The sequence below is a fragment of the Gymnodraco acuticeps genome, unplaced genomic scaffold (genome assembly GCF_902827175.1).
Source record: "Gymnodraco acuticeps unplaced genomic scaffold, fGymAcu1.1, whole genome shotgun sequence".
NCBI lineage: Eukaryota > Metazoa > Chordata > Actinopteri > Perciformes > Bathydraconidae > Gymnodraco > Gymnodraco acuticeps.
In genome coordinates, this window is record NW_022990238.1 from 1,245,616 (window position 1) to 1,262,145 (window position 16,530).

The window sequence follows — 16,530 nt, forward strand, 5'->3', positions numbered from 1 at the left end:
GGATGTGTTATAAAGTAGATCCGGGGGACATTTTCTGCAGAAGTCCACGAGCCCAGCCCTGGAGAGCATGCGTTCTGTGGTCAAACCAGCCAGTATTGAACGTTTTGCATTTAACATGGCTAGAAAACGCTTATTTGCATGCACATTTCCGAGACAGTATTACGATACCTGACATAAATGTGCATACAAATAGTTTTCTTTTTCTAATGCATCATGGTGCATGTTGGAACTGCGTGACTAGGCCGCGTCTGCCTGGACATGTCGAAGTAAGTTTAATTTTTTTATAACGTGAATGGAAAATCCTAATAATTGATTTCTTCTTACACACAGTATGTTTTACTGTCCACAGGGCCGGCCGTAAGGGTTCATAGCAGGTTTTGGAAGGGCTTGCATATCCCCACGTGGACCGAATGGAGACCGGCTAAGGCCTAACGAGACGGTGAGTTTTTGTTTAAACATTTGAAATCTCTTGTTTTTGATCGTGAATGATGATTTAAGTGCGTTAGACTTCTGATATGAAAATGAAGTCATCATATACTTTTCTGACTCAACCCCACAAATAAATATCCTAGTGTGTGGGTCTCAATTAGGTTCACTCAGACATTTTATATTTACAGGAAATGGATGTTAGTGTGGCTGGATCCCTGCATGAGCAACATGGTGAGTATATTATGTGATCACAATGTGGCATTTAATGGTTATGTATGATGATCATAATATGGTTGAGATCTGATTTAATATGAAGACAATTTACATCTGACATGACCCATATACAATCTTAAAAATGGATGGTGTTCAAATAACTTCTCACTCAAAGTTGTTTTCTTCTGCAGGAATCTGATTGATCAACAAATAGAAAAGTTACTGTCAATTAAAAGGTGAAACCAGGACTCATAAATCTACATGCCTAAAATCTCTTGTTTTAGATCGTGAATGATGATTTAAGTGCGTTAGACTTCTGATATGAAAATGAAGTCATCATATACTTTTCTGACTCGACCCCACAAATAAATATCCTAGTGTGTGGGTCTCATTCAGGTTCACTCAGACATTTTATATTTACAGGAAATGGATGTTGGTGTGGCTGGATCCCTGCATGAGCAACATGGTGAGGATCTTATGTTATCACCATGTGGCATTTAATGGTTATGTATGATGATCATAATATGGTTGAGATCTGATTTAATATGAAGACAATTTAAATCTGACATGACCCATATACAATCTTAAAATGGATGGTGTTCAAATAACTGCTCACTCAAAGTTGTTTTCTTCTGCAGGAATCTGATTGATCTACAAATGGACAAGTTGCTGTCAATTATAAGGTGAAACCAGGACTCATAAATCAACATGCTTCTGGGTTTCTTTGCATTCCTGAGCCATTAGAAAATACATATTGCTTAACTGTGGAAATATATCTTGTGAATAAACCACTAGTAAAAAAACAAGACAAACGGTATTTTTTGCTGCTTCTGTAAATTCATCGTACGCACTTTTCTTAACACCTGAATGGCTTTTTCCTTAACCATTCACAAAGGATGAGAGAAGTGCGAGAGTAAATGTCTTGTTATAACTGGGGTTACTTGGCAATTTTCCCAAGTCTCTCTTTTTACGCAAGACACAATCTAAATGATAAAAGCTATATTGGTTGTATCCAATTAATATGAAATGGCCAATGAGAGTTTATCGAAGTATGTTAATTTTGTATAACATGTGAATGGCAAATGCTAATTGATTTCTTCTTACACTAAGTATGTTGTACTGTCCACAGGGCCGCTCGTAAAGGTTCGTGGCAGGTTTTCGAAGTGCTTGCATATCCCCACGTGGACTGAATGGAGACCGGCTAAGGCCTAACAAGACTATCATGGTGAGTTTTTCTTAACTGTTTAAAATCTCTTGTTTTAGATCGTGAATGATGATTTAAGTGCGTTAGACTTCTGATATGAAAATGAAGTCATCATATACTTTTCTGACTCGACCCCACAAATAAATATCCTAGTGTGTGGGTCTCATTCAGGTTCACTCAGACATTTTATATTTACAGGAAATGGATGTTGGTGTGGCTGGATCCCTGCATGAGCAACATGGTGAGGATCTTATGTTATCACCATGTGGCATTTAATGGTTATGTATGATGATCATAATATGGTTGAGATCTGATTTAATATGAAGACAATTTACATCTGACATGACCCATATACAATCTTAAAATGGATGGTGTTCAAATAACTTCTCACTCAAAGTTGTTTTCTTCTGCAGGAATCTGATTGATCTACAAATGGACAAGTTACTGTCAATTACAAGGTGAAACCAGGACTCATAAATCAACATGCTTCTTTGCATTCCTGAGCCATTAGAAAATACATATTGCTTAACTGTGGAAATATATCTTGTGAATAAACCACTTGTAAAAAACAAAACAAACGGTATTGTTTGCTGCTTCTGTAAATTCATCGTACGCACTTTTCTTAACACCTGAATGGCTTTTTCCTTAGTCATTCACAAAGGATGAGAGAAGTGCGAGAGTAAATGTCTTGTTATAACTGGGGTTACTTGGCAATTTTCCCAAGTCTCTCTTTTTACGCAAGACACACTCTAAATGATAAAAGCTATATTGGTTGTGTCCAGTTAATCTGAAATGTCCAATGACAGTTTATCGAAGTATGTTAATTTTTTATAACATGTGAATTACGAATGCTAATTGATTTCTTCTTACACTAAGTATGTTGTGCTGTCCACAGGGCCGCTCGTAAAGGTTCGTGGCAGGTTTTCGAAGTGCTTGCATATCCCCACGTGGACTGAATGGAGACCGGCTAAGGCCTAACAAGACTATCATGGTGAGTTTTTCTTAACTGTTTAAAATCTCTTGTTTTAGATCGTGAATGATGATTTAAGTGCGTTAGACTTCTGATATGAAAATGAAGTCATATACTTTTCTGACTCGACCCCACAAATAAATATCCTGGTGTGGGTCTCATTTAGGTTCACTCAGACATTTTATATTTACAGGAAATGGATGTTGGTGTGGCTGGATCCCTGCATGAGCAACATGGTGAGGATCTTATGTTATCACAATGTGACATTTAATGGTTCTGTATGATGATCATGATGCGTTAGACTTCTGATTTAATATGAAGACAATCTACATCTGACATGACCAACATACAATCTTGAAATGGATGGTGTTTAAATAACTGAGCTCACTCAAAGTTGTCTTCTTTTGCAGCAATCTGATTGACGATCAACAAATGGACAAGATGCTTACAAGGTGACACCAGGACTCGTAAATCAACATGTTCGTGGGTTTCTAATGCGTGCATTCCTGAGCCATTAGAAAATGCATATGTCTTGTGAATAAAGCAATTGTAAAAAACAGAATTTTTTTCTTTCTTTAAATTCACCATGCACACTTTCCTTAACACCTGAATGGCTTTTTCCTTAGCCATTCACTAAGGATAAGAGAAGTGCGAGAGTAAATGAAGTCTTGTTATAACTGGGGTTACTTGGCAATTTTCCCAAGTCTCTCCTTTTAAGCAAGACACAGAGTCTAAATGATAAAGCTATATTTGTTTAGTCCAATTAATATAAAATGTCCAATGAGACACTTTGAAGGAGTTTACAATAGAATGTGGTGCTGTTGAGGGTCCTTGTTGCCTTTTCCTTACAGTAATGTAACTACTACTATACATGTTTTTTGTTATCATTGGAAAGTCTTTTGGCCATTGAAACCATGTACTGAGCTGGAGAGAAGTCAATTTCAAGAAATTAATTGGTTACTATTTTGATAATTTATTATTTGGCTTTTATTTTTTCTGGCAGACATCCCAAACAGTCTATGGTAACAGCTTAGTAAATGTGAAAAATTAGTTGGTTCTGTTATTCATAAATGGAATTGTGATTTAAATTAAGTATTTTACCTTTTTTTATTTTAATAGATTAAATGATTGATAAGTTGACATTCATATCACAGCTGAATCAATTATGAGAATACGTTGCTGTATGTTAGGACCACAAAGCTGCTCAAACTCTTTCCAAGCAATAGGTTTTATTGATCCACAACGATCAGAACCGTAACATTCTTTGACATCACTGAACACAACTAATGTTTGATATTTTTGTCATAACAACACCAACACTTGTGAAACCATAGGGCATGTCTTGACAGACACAGTAATGGCACAGAGACACTTTCTATATCCTCGACTGATGCAACAAATGTGATGGCTGACTACGGAGGAATGTTTATTTTAAAGGCACTTTCTGCCTCTTACACTTTGCCAACACACATTTAAACAAAACATGTAAAATAATAGTCGCCTGTAAAGCAGCTGAGCGTCTTGGCAGAATACAACATTGCTGTTCAGTAAAATTGTATGTCTTGGAAAACAGTACAAAAAAACAGCAGATCAATAAATAATGTAAGAGCATTCATTAGCTGGATGTCTTCTGACAACATTAAATAATATGGCTAATATCCAGCATGTCACTTATTCAAATAAAGCGGTAAGAGTGAGTTTGTCTCCCTCTTATGACCTAAAAACAAGGGTTTTTGTCGTCTCCAGTCCAAACGTGTGCAGTACATCACTGCAGTGGCCTCAATACACAAGCACAAGTGAATACTCCGATTGCGTATTTTCTCAACGCCAAAACCAAAATTATTAGTTTAGCTCAACTCTGGATATAACATGAAAAGAAGTCTTGAAGGATGTTGCGTAGAAGCACGTTGTCAGTGAATGAGCTATTCCTTGAACAGCTGAGAAGCTGCATTCAAGTTTTTACATTCATCAGACCTAGGCAATGTTTAGCTGCTGTGTTTGCAGATAAATGTTCCCCTCTAAAATCAGTTTTAACTTTAATCCCTACCACATGGTTAAAAGCACACAAGCAGTATGTTGTGATTCTGTCCATAGTGGATTTAAACTGACCTAGTGTCTTCAATGGACACAGTGCCGTTGATCTGTTTGCATAAAGGTGCCAGGCGACCGGCACAGGCAGCAGTGTGGATGGTTGATCAATGAGTTGTCCCTGTGAAATATGTATCAATTGAGACAGGGACTTCCAGAAAAATCTTCTCCAAATCTTAGGATGTTTCCCTCAAACTCATACTGTCTTCATCAGGTGCTTCAAAGCTTTGAAGAGTAACTGTTTAGCAACAAAATGCTCGATTAGAAAGGTCGCACTAAAATGTATTGTACTATCATGTTTAGTGCAGATGTACATCACAGGTCTTATGGTTCTTCTGATGGCTATTATGTTGATCCACCAACTCACACGTTTGTTAAAGCAGTCTGGACATGCCCCATGTATTGAATTCCATCCGAAAATGAAACATATTAAGAATAAAACTGATTGGAGGACCATCTATGAGTCACAACTCTCTTCCGTTTCCCTGCTTGTAGTCACCACAGATGATTACGACACAGCCCCCATTTACAGTTTTTGACACACTTCATGTGTGGTGCAACAATGGGACTGGAACATGGTTAAAAATATTGGAGTTGGCCCGGCCCGTTGCTGCACCTGTGGGTCTCGAGGGGCGGGGACTCATCATATTGCCATGGTGATAACATTTCAGTCATCACACACTTTGAACAGCGGTCTTCACTCTCCGGAGACCTCAGACTCCTCAGGTTCTTGGTCCTTCAAGGCCTCATTTGTCACAGTAACCATGTTGGCATTCGAACGTGTGTCCATGGCAGAGTGCATTATGGGTAGCCATAAATCGTCCATATTTGGCATCACAAATATTTTCTGTGGGAGAGCAAGCACAGTAAGGAGTCATTAAAAACTTAAAAATCAAAACAAATTATAATTACTTAATTTGATCAAACTGAAATATGTCTTTTCAATGAAAGAGTGTAGAGAATGAATGGAGCAGAAACTACAAATGAATACACTTGTTATAAACTAAATAAAGACACAGAAAAATACCTTAACAGCCACCCCCGTGTATCTAACCCTGCAATGTTATGTATTGGAACCAATAAGGACTGAGTTTGGCCATTGTTGAAAGCCAGATGTAAACACTCACTCACACATGACAACAGTGAGCAGTTCTGCACTGTATTTTACTGCCATGGAGGCGGGGGAGTACATAATAATAACCCCCAGAGGAGTCAGGCAGGGATAAATGTAGATGTGTGGTAGACCTGACAGGGACAGTAGTTGCAGGTGTGCCTCAGGGCAGTTATCTAGAGGCAGCCATATTATTACTTTGTATATACGAGGGGAGGGAAAGCCACAGGCAGACTGCTTTGAAGTGCATGTAGGTGGGCAGCCGTAAATTAATCCCAATGTCCTCTTTTATTACCCAAATACTGACCCTTAAACATCTGGGGGGACATTGTCTTTGCTCTTCAGTAAACCTTAAGCCTCTCAGTCAGGCAACTGAGGTTTTTAAACCACACAGGAGTTGGTAGACATCACGTGATATGACTTAACCTTCTAACATTTTAAACAAATTGTATTCATAATTAAGCATGTGCATCTTTTCTCAGTGTATACCTGGAATTCCTGGTCGAGTTTCTTCTCAATCCAGTCTGTCACATGAACTAAAGTGACCTCCCTCTCACCCAGTTTAGGCCGTGCTTTAAGCTCTAGGTGAGGCGGACTCCGGAAACCATACCTGACAAGAGAAGAACATTATTATTATTTTATTTTTTTAATAGTTTAAACCAAAACAAGCTGAATTGCAATCCAAGTTCTTACAGGCTACATAAAAGCAGGCACTTAGTTCAGGAAATGTGTGACATAAATTAGGCTGAAAATTATGCACATTTTAATGAAGCTTTTAAAGAACAAAGAAAGTCCTTAAGGATTTAACATTCCCCACACTGCTTTGGGCCCTCATTTGAATTCTAAACATTAAGTGAATTTAATTTACTGGTGATTAAACATTCTGTTCTTTCATCGTATGCATGTCCTTGTTTGCCCAGCAGAGGGTGCAGAGTTATAATCTGAAACCAATATTCCCTTGGAATCATCCTACTGACTGAATGCACTCGTCCCTGGAAGTGAACATACCATATCCTGTCCGTGGGGGGTGGTGGGATGTTGACAGCCAGCGTCCCACAAAACTCCTGCACCTCCACAGTTAGCAACAGGGGCGTGTTTGACACCTCCTCCATCTTCTTCTTAATGAACTCTGTCTCTGTGGCTTTCTGGAAGTACTTCGACTTGGCTATCTTGTCCACAAAGCGCATAATCTTGCTGGGCCTGTAGCCTCCCACGTAGCTACGTGAGCAGAGGATGGAAGGAGGAGGGGAGTCAAGGAGTGAGTCAGGTTCTTTATTTATTCATAACAGCATCTCTCTCTACTCAGCACCCACGATGGAGGAAGTGACCGGCTGCTACATTAAATCAGCAGCAGGCTTTCAAACGTGTGGCACTGAGTAGGTGGGTGGGCGGACTGAAAGGGCAGAACAGACTGTTTCAACACATCAGTGTGAATCTGTTGCAGCCCATTCTCAATTCAGATAATGATGTTATTGTTGCTAAGAGACATTCGCTCACCCCTCTGCTCCAGGAAGAATGGCTCTGTCACTGAGGAGTTCGGGGGGGGTCCTCTTCATCCGAAGAGCCGGCACTAGACGACTCCTCATCGCTGTCTGCCAGACAGTACGTCCGTGGCCTGGGCCTGTCACACACACATAAACACTCACTGTTGCACAGTCAGACTGTAATTCCCAATGAGTTCATCCCTACTGATATGAATAAATGTTTTTATTTATAAATAATTTTTTCTAGAGACAGGTGTACCCAAACTCACCAGAAATTGGGCAAATCCACAGTGGTAAGCATCCAAAGAGAGGATCCATATATAAAGAGAAGGGAGGAAAAGCCAATAGAAAATGGTAAGAAAAAACAAAGGTGACAACTTATATGGTTCCAAATGTAAATCCGCTCAATTAACCTCCAGCTTGGAGGGTTCGTTGTGAAGCAATAAAGGTAATCCTATTATGTGGGTCACAGATAATGTATGATGAGAAAATAACAAAAACAAAGAATAGAGTGCCACAGTGACGCGTCCTAAAACCCTTTTATAATTTTCGAATCATATATCTATTGATCATAAATCTATTGATTAGATTTATGATTCGAAAATTATAAAAGTATGGGTAGACGTGTGGATATTATCCGGCTGAACAAAACGTGATCCGTCTCTTCAATTTGTGTCAACCACAGACCTTATTTCGAGCTATTTTCCAAAATCCTATGGAGAAAATGCATTGGTTTTTGTCGAAGGAACCGGAAGTGGTAAAATGCTAATTTACTTCCGGGTTTTAGGATGCGTCACTGTGGCACTCTATTTGAAACATATATAAGACATTCTAAATGCAGACTTAGCTTCATTATCTTCATCCCTGAATGTTATTGAAAGCCTCACCACTCTTTTCCTTGCTCCCCGAGCCCCTCGCCCTCCTTCCCCAGACGGGCCAGGTTCATCTTGGTTTCTAGTGTCATGAGGAAGGACCCCGTGTACGAGACCTCAAGATCGAACCATAGACCTGGACAGATAGTGAGGGATACCAGACAGACATATTACATTTTATTATGTGAATAAATTATGCTACCTTATGCCCTCCAGTGCAACAACTACAATTCCCAACTCATGTCATTTCTTTGAATAAACAAGAAGCTCCTGCCCTATGTTTAATTGCTTTAAGTTCCCCTGCAGAGCTGACAGGAAGAAGTCCCCACCTCCAGCAAACAAGGAAAAGGTTAGCTCTGGGGGAGGCGGGCCTGGTTATTGGCTTATCAGACTACTTCCTGTTTAAACATTACACTTCTCAGGAGGTGACGGAAGAACTATTCAGATTTTGATTATTCGCTGTTTGCTCGATGAATCTTATAAGTGCTTCGCTCTTTCCTCCTCTTCATTTTCCAATCCCGAAAAAATGCTCATTGATTTGTATCTGTGTGGAGGCAGCGTCAAAAGAGACGCTTAATGACAGTAATAACTTAGAAAACAAGACATTGTTTTCTCCATGTAGAAGAAGACACACTGGAGTTAGAGGGAGTCTGGAGGGCCTAGTTCATTTTTGAGGAATAAACATACTGTACCTGAACCAGTGAGCTTGAGAGTGTTTCTCCACTGAACTCAGAAATATAATCCAACAAAAACAATATTATATGATCAAAGATATAGCCTTGATTCTAAGCTATTGAAACCTTTTCTTTTCCTGAAGTGTCATCATGACATTTTGTTTTTTTCATCTCGTCAATGCATTTGACAATCAGTGCTTTTTCTTGACTCTCTCTCTCCCTCCCCTGTGCCTGTTTTCAGTTGAACTAATAAAAGAAAAAAAAGTCCAAAACTTAATCTGTAAAAAAAGAATGACATGCGATGCCAATATAATTAAATATTTTGATATATGTAACCTGTACAGAAATTACTACTGCATTTATATAAATACTTCATTTCTAAATACAATTTTTCTTTCTTTAGCTCACTGCTTATTATAATAAAATATAAGTTACTTTACAATATGATCGTTCTGCTGACACCAGTTTCCTACAAATAAACGATGTAATGCAATATGTTATAAACATATTTTAATATATAAATGTTCATGCTCACACCATGATAAACCCTTTTGATTTATACCATTATTATGACGTTACCCTTATTATATCTCCTTCACTACGACTACTAGATCAGAAAAACATTTTGCATCTAAACCTTTATTTATTCAACAGTTGGGTTTTCTTTAAAATGAGCGTTAGTCTCACAGTGACATATCACTCGACCCATTTATGTCCTATCTTTTTGACAGTCTAGCAGTCATAAAGTCACATTATCAATGTCCTTAATAAAACCTGGAATTACATTATATAAATAATACAGGGCTCTACACAAGCCTGTGTGTGCAGAATAAACATTGTAAATCAAATCATGTCCTCCCAACATTAAGTAGTCAGGAAGCACTCACTCAACCTCTTTTTTACCATCATAACAACAGAAAATAAATATCAAGAAGATATGAAATTGGGAATGTTACCATCCAAACAAAAGCATCCTGTTGTGTTCATACACGTTTACAGCGAGGTGCCAGTCCCCCAGGACTAACTATGGGCTGGGATCAAGTGATTATGCTTTGTGAGTAATTTCTGTGGGTGTATTGGTACAGACAGAACACATTATGAACATTGCAGACTCAGCCGTGGAAATGCGGCTGACAGCAGAATGATTCATGACTGCCTGCTTCAACTGAAACGAAAAATGTAATACCTTTTCAATGCTTTTATATCTTGAGACTCAAATCAAATAAGACGTATTTCTCCTTCTTCTAAACCGTCTTTGGAGAAAACTATGACTATTCAAAAGTTATACAGAAGAATACAAATATGGCAACTTACGCATTACATCTATATACATTTAGGGGAAGAAATAGCAAATATCCTCCTCTGCCTAAAATCGTTTGAAATGAATCTGCCACACATATCTGTATAGTCTTTGTGTGTCCAACCCACCCCTTTGCTATGGCCAAATGCAAGCAGCAGGCAGGGTGAGTCAGTGCCTGAGTAATGGATGAGGGGGACCAAAGACATGAAGTTTAATCACTGTGGCTTAATAGAGCGAGGCACGTGGAGAGGCTAGACTCCAGAGGAGATGTGGAGAAATGTCTTCATCAAGAGAGAAGGAGAGCAAAGCTTAGGGAAGATGGACAAATGGTACGAGAGGGAGATGAAGAAGATGGATGGATTGAGGGGAAAGAAAAACAAGAGCATGTCTTACTATTTAGACAGAAAGACAAGTGGGAGAACTGATAAACAACCTGGGTATTATGACGGATGGAGGATAGAAGGGAAAGAAAAAAAAGATTGATGGTAAAATTGTAGCAACTGCTGTGTGAAAAACATGACATACCTAGTGTAGCTTCTATTCCTACCTTGGTGGTCCACAGAGGGTTTGGAGGCATTGAGGATCTTAGGAATGGAAAGGCCCATGTCTAGCTCCGTCAATGTCAGCTCGTTCATAACGTATGGCAGCTGAAACACAGTAAAAAAAAATTGTGTTTTGACTTAACCATCAAGACAAAAAAGTCATGAGATAAAGTTACTTTTTTTTATGACATGTTAGTAATACTGTAGTACCCACCCTGATCTTACTGAGCTTCATCTGGATCTTCTTGGAGACTACATCAGCCCAGTATTTCTCTCCCAGGAAGTCCCAGAACATCCGTCCCACAAAAGCATTGACCCAGGCCTCGGGCTCCGCAGGTTCCTCTGAACTCCTGCGTGTCTAAGGGACACACACAGGTATGTATTGTAGCTTCAATCTTCTTGACATACAAATTAAGCTAAACGAGTATGATAACAGTCTTTATAAAGCTTGGGTTCAATCCAATGTCCATATACTTTCATGGAAAAAGCTTCCCCTTTTGACCTCCCCCTCTACAAATTCACAATATGAAATCAAATAATTAAGATCTGACTCTGTTGGAGATTTATTCTGAAGATCTGTTTGATCACATATCTAAAGCGGATGACAAAATCACAAAGCGATTTGAATGGTCGCCTCTTCCTGCTTCCTTAACCCAGCCTAATTAGTAGCCATATCCATGTCTCACGTTGTAAATATGAATGACACCTGTTGGCAATGGCATTGTTATCCATGATCTAAGACGTGCCATGTTTGTTGACAATTGATCAAAATGTATGCAGAATAGAGGCGTTATAATGAATTTAGATGCAGATCCGCTGTCCGTGTACTTTTATTCTTCTTCCTTATCCCCTGCATTGCCAAGTAATTTTGTATGACTTCCAACATCAATGTCAAAAGAGCATCACAAATCAAACATTGCTCAGCAGTGCTACTAGTTGTCAAAAATCTACAGTGAACCCTCCAAGTAAAAATGCAGACAAAAAGACTGACATAGTTGATGTTATTTCACTAACAAATGGCCATGGGGTCCCAAAGGACTGGAGATCTGGATCACTTTGCCTGGTAAGTTGTCTATCTCTTTTCAGCCTTTCATGTATTGTTCTGTCACATACCTTTTTAGTAGTTTTGGGGCTGCTCTCAGGGCTGGGCCCAGGGCTCTCAGTGGCAGTTGGGCTTGTCTGTGGCGCCTGGGGGTTGACATATTTGGCCATGAAGACATTATAGTCCAACAGCATCTTCTGCTTCATCCCTGCAGTAGAGCCACAGGTGAGAGCAGAGGAGGGGTCTCTGTGGCGGAGCTGCGACAGCTCCTCCAGGCTCCCCCGGCTGCTGCTCCTGCTGTCAGCCTCCAGGCCTCCACCCAATTGGGGGCTGCTACTGCGGCTGTGGGGGGACAAGAAGGCTAAAAGTGGAGGACAGAGAGTGCAGGATGTGAGTATAAGGGGGGATACATTTGATCACCAACAACATTTTTCCTTGATTCAAATCAATGCATCGTATTTCACATACATAATGTATGCTCAAGGTCTGGGAGAGAGAGAGAGAGGATCTGTTTTTAATGTATTTCTCACAGCATACTGCAACACTCTGAATCAGCATGCTTTACACCATATGACACACTGCATCCTCTCTGACTCTTAGCAGTGAAATAGTCGTTTAAAACATAATTGCTATGAATATCCACAAACAGGCTTTAAATGATCTTTCCGGTAATCCTCTTCACCGTGCACTTCCTTTATCACTGGACCCACCCAGTGCTAGTGTTGCCCTTTAAATTGGGCCTCATCCTTGCAGGCTTATATCGCACAGTGGAGACCAATACTATAATATGCTGCTTCTCTGTGCATGTAATCCTGCTGACCCATTCACACTCATCTGTTCACTCAGTTGAGGGGATTGGCAGTCCCTAAACCGGTGTCACGATCTGTCTTTGGTTTTCTGTCTGCGTTGTGTTTTGTCTTGTTTAGATCTGTCTGTGGTTCCCTGTCGTTAGTTTCCCTGGTGTGTCTGATTACCCGATTGTGTTCACCTGTGGCCCCTGTGTTTTCTCCTCCCTCCTCACCTGTGTCTTGCTTGTGTAATGACTTGGTCAGCGGTGAGTGTTCTGTTCTGTCTCTGATTATTGTCTAGCCTTGAAATAAAGGAGTTATTTTTGTCACTTAATCTGCATTTGGGTCCTGCTTCCTACACACACCGTAACATTACGAACCGACCAACGATATGGGCCCAGCAGATTCGTTTGAGCAGGAACTAGTGGATTATACCGTTTCTTTGTCTGACTACGCTCATCGATGGATAGGAGCGGTCAGGGTTCAGCAGCGAGATGCTGCTCTGGCAGATGCAGTCCACCTTACGCTGAGGAATCAAGATTTGGTCAAATTCTTACCGGCCTGGCTTTTGGATTACCTCACGGTTTGTTTTCCCGATCCTGATAGACCCAGGTCTCCAGATTCCCTTTTTGACACCACACGCATCGGTGTGGTCCGTCTGGCGTCAGCCCCTGCTTCTCACCCAGTGTTTGCTACTATCCAGGAGCCATTCGCTGGTACTCGTCTGGCCTTTGGAGGTCCACGGAGCCTCCAAACGGCTCCTAAGAGGAGTCGCAAGGCCAGGTTAGCAGCACGAGCCCAAAAGGCCATGGTTCCAGAACCAGTTCAGCCCCCAGCAGCCATGGTTACAGCCCCAGTACAGGACCCAGCAGCCATGGTTTCAGCTCCAGTTCTGGCCCCAGCAGCCATGGTCCCGGCCCCAGTCCCGGCCCCAGCAGCCATGGTTCCAGACCCAGTCCCGGCCCCAGCTGCCATAGTCCCTTCTCTAGTCCCTTCCCTAGTCTCTCCTCAGGTCACTTTCCTAGTCACTTCTCTAGTCCCTTCTCCAGTCCCACCTCTAGTCACTTCTCAAGTACCAACTCTAGTCCCATCTCAAGTCCCTTCTCTAGTCCCTACTCAATTCCTTTCTCAAGTCCTTTCTCAAGTCCTTTCTAAAGTCCCTCCTCTAGTCACTTCCCTAGTCCCTTCTCCAGTCCCTCCTTTAGTCACTTCTCTAGTCCCCTCTCTGGTCCCTTCCCGAGTCCCTTCTCTAGTCCCTACTCAAGTCCCTCCTCTAGTCAATTCCCTACTCCCATATCTAGTCCCTCCTCTAGTCACTTCTCGAGTTCCCTCTCCAGTCCCCTCTCGAGTCCCCTCTCCAGTTCCCTCTCGAGTTCCCTCCTCTAGTCCCTCCTTTAGTCCCTCCTCTAGTCCCCTCTCTAGTCCCTCCTCAAGTCCCTCCTCTAGTCCCCTCTCTAGTCCCTCCTCAAGTCCCCTCTCTAGTTCCCCTCTCGAGTCCCCTCTCTAGTCCCCTCTCTAGTTCCCCTCTCGAGTCCCCTCTCGAGTTCCCCCTTGGTTCCCCTCTCGAGTCTCCTCTCGAGTCTCCTCTGGAGTCCCCTCTCGAGTCACGTCTCAAGTCACTACCCAATGTCCTGGTCCGTTGGAGGTTCCGCTGGGGGTCCTGCCAACTCCATGTCCTGTCCCGTTGGAGGCCCCGTCGACTACTCCTCTGCCGGGGGTCCTCCCAATCGTATGTCTGTCCCGTTGGAGGTCCCACCGTCTACTCTCCTGCCGGGGGTCCTGCCAGCTGCTTGTCCTGTCTCGTTGGAGGTCCCGCCGACTACTCTCCTGCCGGGGGTCCTGCCAACCCTTTGTCCTGTCTCGTTGGAGGTCCCGCCGTCTACTCTCCTGCCGGGGGTCCTGCCAATCCTATGCCGTTGGAGGCCCTGCCGACTACTCTCCTGCCGGGAGTCCTGCCAACCCTGTGTCCTGTCCCGTTGGAGGCCCTGCCGACTACTCTCCTGCCGGGGGTCCTGCCAACCCTTTGTCCTGTCTCGTTGGAGGCCCCGCCGACTACTCTCCTGCCGGGGGTCCTGCCAACCCTATGTCCTGTCCCGTTGGAGGTCCCGCCATCTACTCTCCTGCCGGGGGTCCTGCCAACCCTTTGTCCTGTCTCGTTGGAGGTCCCGCCATCTACTCTCCTGCCGGGGGTCCTGCCAATCCTATGTCCTGTGCCGTCGGAGGCCCCGCTGACTACTCTCCTGCCGGGGGTCCTGCCAACCTTGTGTCCTGTGCCGTTGGAGGCCCCGCCGACTACTCTCCTGCCGGGGGTCCTGCCACCCCTGTGTCCTGTCCCGTTGGAGGCCCCGCCGACTACTCTCCTGCCAGGGGGTCCTGCCAACCCTTTGTCCTGTCTCGTTGGAGGTCCCGCCGTCTACTCTTCTGCCGGGGGTCCTGCCAATCCTATGTCCTGTGCCGTTGGAGGCCCCGCCGACTACTCTCCTGCCGGGGGTCCTGCCAACCCTGTGTCCTGTCCCGTTGGAGGCCCCGCCGACTACTCTCCTGCCGGGGGTCCTGCCAACCCTTTGTCCTGTCTCGTTGGAGGTCCCGCCGTCTACTCTCCTGCCGGGGGTCCTGCCAATCCTATGTCCTGTGCCGTTGGAGGCCCGGCCGACTACTCTTCTATCGGGGGTCCTGCCAACCCCATGTCCTGTTTCGTTGGAGGCCTCGACATCACATGTCTCACTGGGGGTCCTGCCTACTCCTGGTCCTCTTCCGTGGGGGATCCTGCCGAAGCCTGTCCCACCGGCTCCGGTTCTTGTCCGGCCGACACCGGGTCCTGCCCGGCCTCCGGAGCTGTCCCGTCAGCGCTTTCCTGCCCGGCCTCCGGAGCTGTCTGGTCTTCGCCCTCGAGCCCGGCCCCCTGAGAGCCGCGGTCTTCGCCCTCGATCCCGGCCCTCTGTGAGCCGCTGCCCTCGCCCTCGGGCCCGGCTCCCTGACTCTTCCTGCCGCTGCCCTCGTCCTCGAGCCCGGCCCCCTGACTCTTCCTGCCGCTGCCTTCGCCCTCATGCTCGGCCGCCCGAGTCCCCCACCTTAGACTCTGCCTTGCCCCCGGGCCATCCGCCCGAATCCCCCTTTTTGAACTCTGCCTTGCCCCCGGAACGTCCGCCCGAGATCCCTTCCTGGTCCTCTGCTGTGCCCCTGGGCGGTCAGCTCAGTCCCGTCCTCCTGACCCCCTCCACCCACCCTGGTGGCCTAGTGATGCGTCCCTCCTCCGGACCCCCTCCACCCACCCACCCTGCTTGTGTTTTGGACTTTTGTGTTTTTGTTTTGGGACGTCTGGGATCCGTCCCTTGAGGGGGGGGGTACTGTCACGATCTGTCTTTATGGTGTTTTGTCTTGTCTATATCTGTTTTTGGTTTTCTGTCTGCGTTGTGTCTTGTCTAGATCTGTCTTTGGTTTTCTGTCTGCGTTGTGTTTTGTCTTGTTTAGATCTGTCTGTGGTTCCCTGTCGTTAGTTTCCCTGGTGTGTCTGATTACCCGATTGTGTTCACCTGTGGCCCCTGTGTTTTCTCCTCCCTCCTCACCTGTGTCTTGCTTGTGTAATGACTTGGTCAGCGGTGAGTGTTCTGTTCTGTCTCTGATTATTGTCTAGCCTTGAAATAAAGGAGTTATTTTTGTCACTTAATCTGCATTTGGGTCCTGCTTCCTACACACACCGTAATAACCCGGGGCTTATGCACAGATCTGATGGCTGTGCAGTTAAATACTCAAGAGAATAATTATTGTGAATTTGGGGAAGTGATGTGTGTCTGTGCAAATACAGTATGTGTG

General features: G+C 43.7%; 1 protein-coding gene and 1 long non-coding RNA gene across 3 annotated transcripts in view; one reads left to right on the forward strand and one right to left on the reverse strand.

Annotated features, from left to right (window-relative positions):
* The first annotated feature begins 23 nt into the window (after nt 1-23).
* On the forward strand, nt 24-3,552 carry LOC117548519. Of its 2 annotated transcripts, none has more exons than XR_004569347.1 (12): nt 24-266; nt 350-439; nt 618-660; nt 834-878; nt 1,066-1,108; nt 1,281-1,325; nt 1,772-1,867; nt 2,018-2,087; nt 2,260-2,304; nt 2,742-2,837; nt 3,010-3,052; nt 3,227-3,552. It is a non-coding gene; the product is annotated as an uncharacterized LOC117548519 (long non-coding RNA). The 2 variants fall into 2 exon arrangements; XR_004569346.1 differs by having other exon boundaries at nt 2,045-2,087.
* A 474-nt stretch (nt 3,553-4,026) lies between these two features.
* Nucleotides 4,027-16,530, reverse strand: part of tex2 (testis expressed 2) — a 37,211-nt gene continuing 24,707 nt past the window's right edge. The window contains 9 exon segments of the mRNA XM_034219860.1: nt 4,027-5,751; nt 6,505-6,625; nt 7,024-7,233; nt 7,513-7,559; nt 7,561-7,636; nt 8,387-8,507; nt 10,893-10,992; nt 11,102-11,245; nt 12,001-12,290. Coding sequence (XP_034075751.1) covers nt 5,602-5,751; nt 6,505-6,625; nt 7,024-7,233; nt 7,513-7,559; nt 7,561-7,636; nt 8,387-8,507; nt 10,893-10,992; nt 11,102-11,245; nt 12,001-12,290 — 1,259 coding nt within the window. The 3' untranslated portion in view covers nt 4,027-5,601.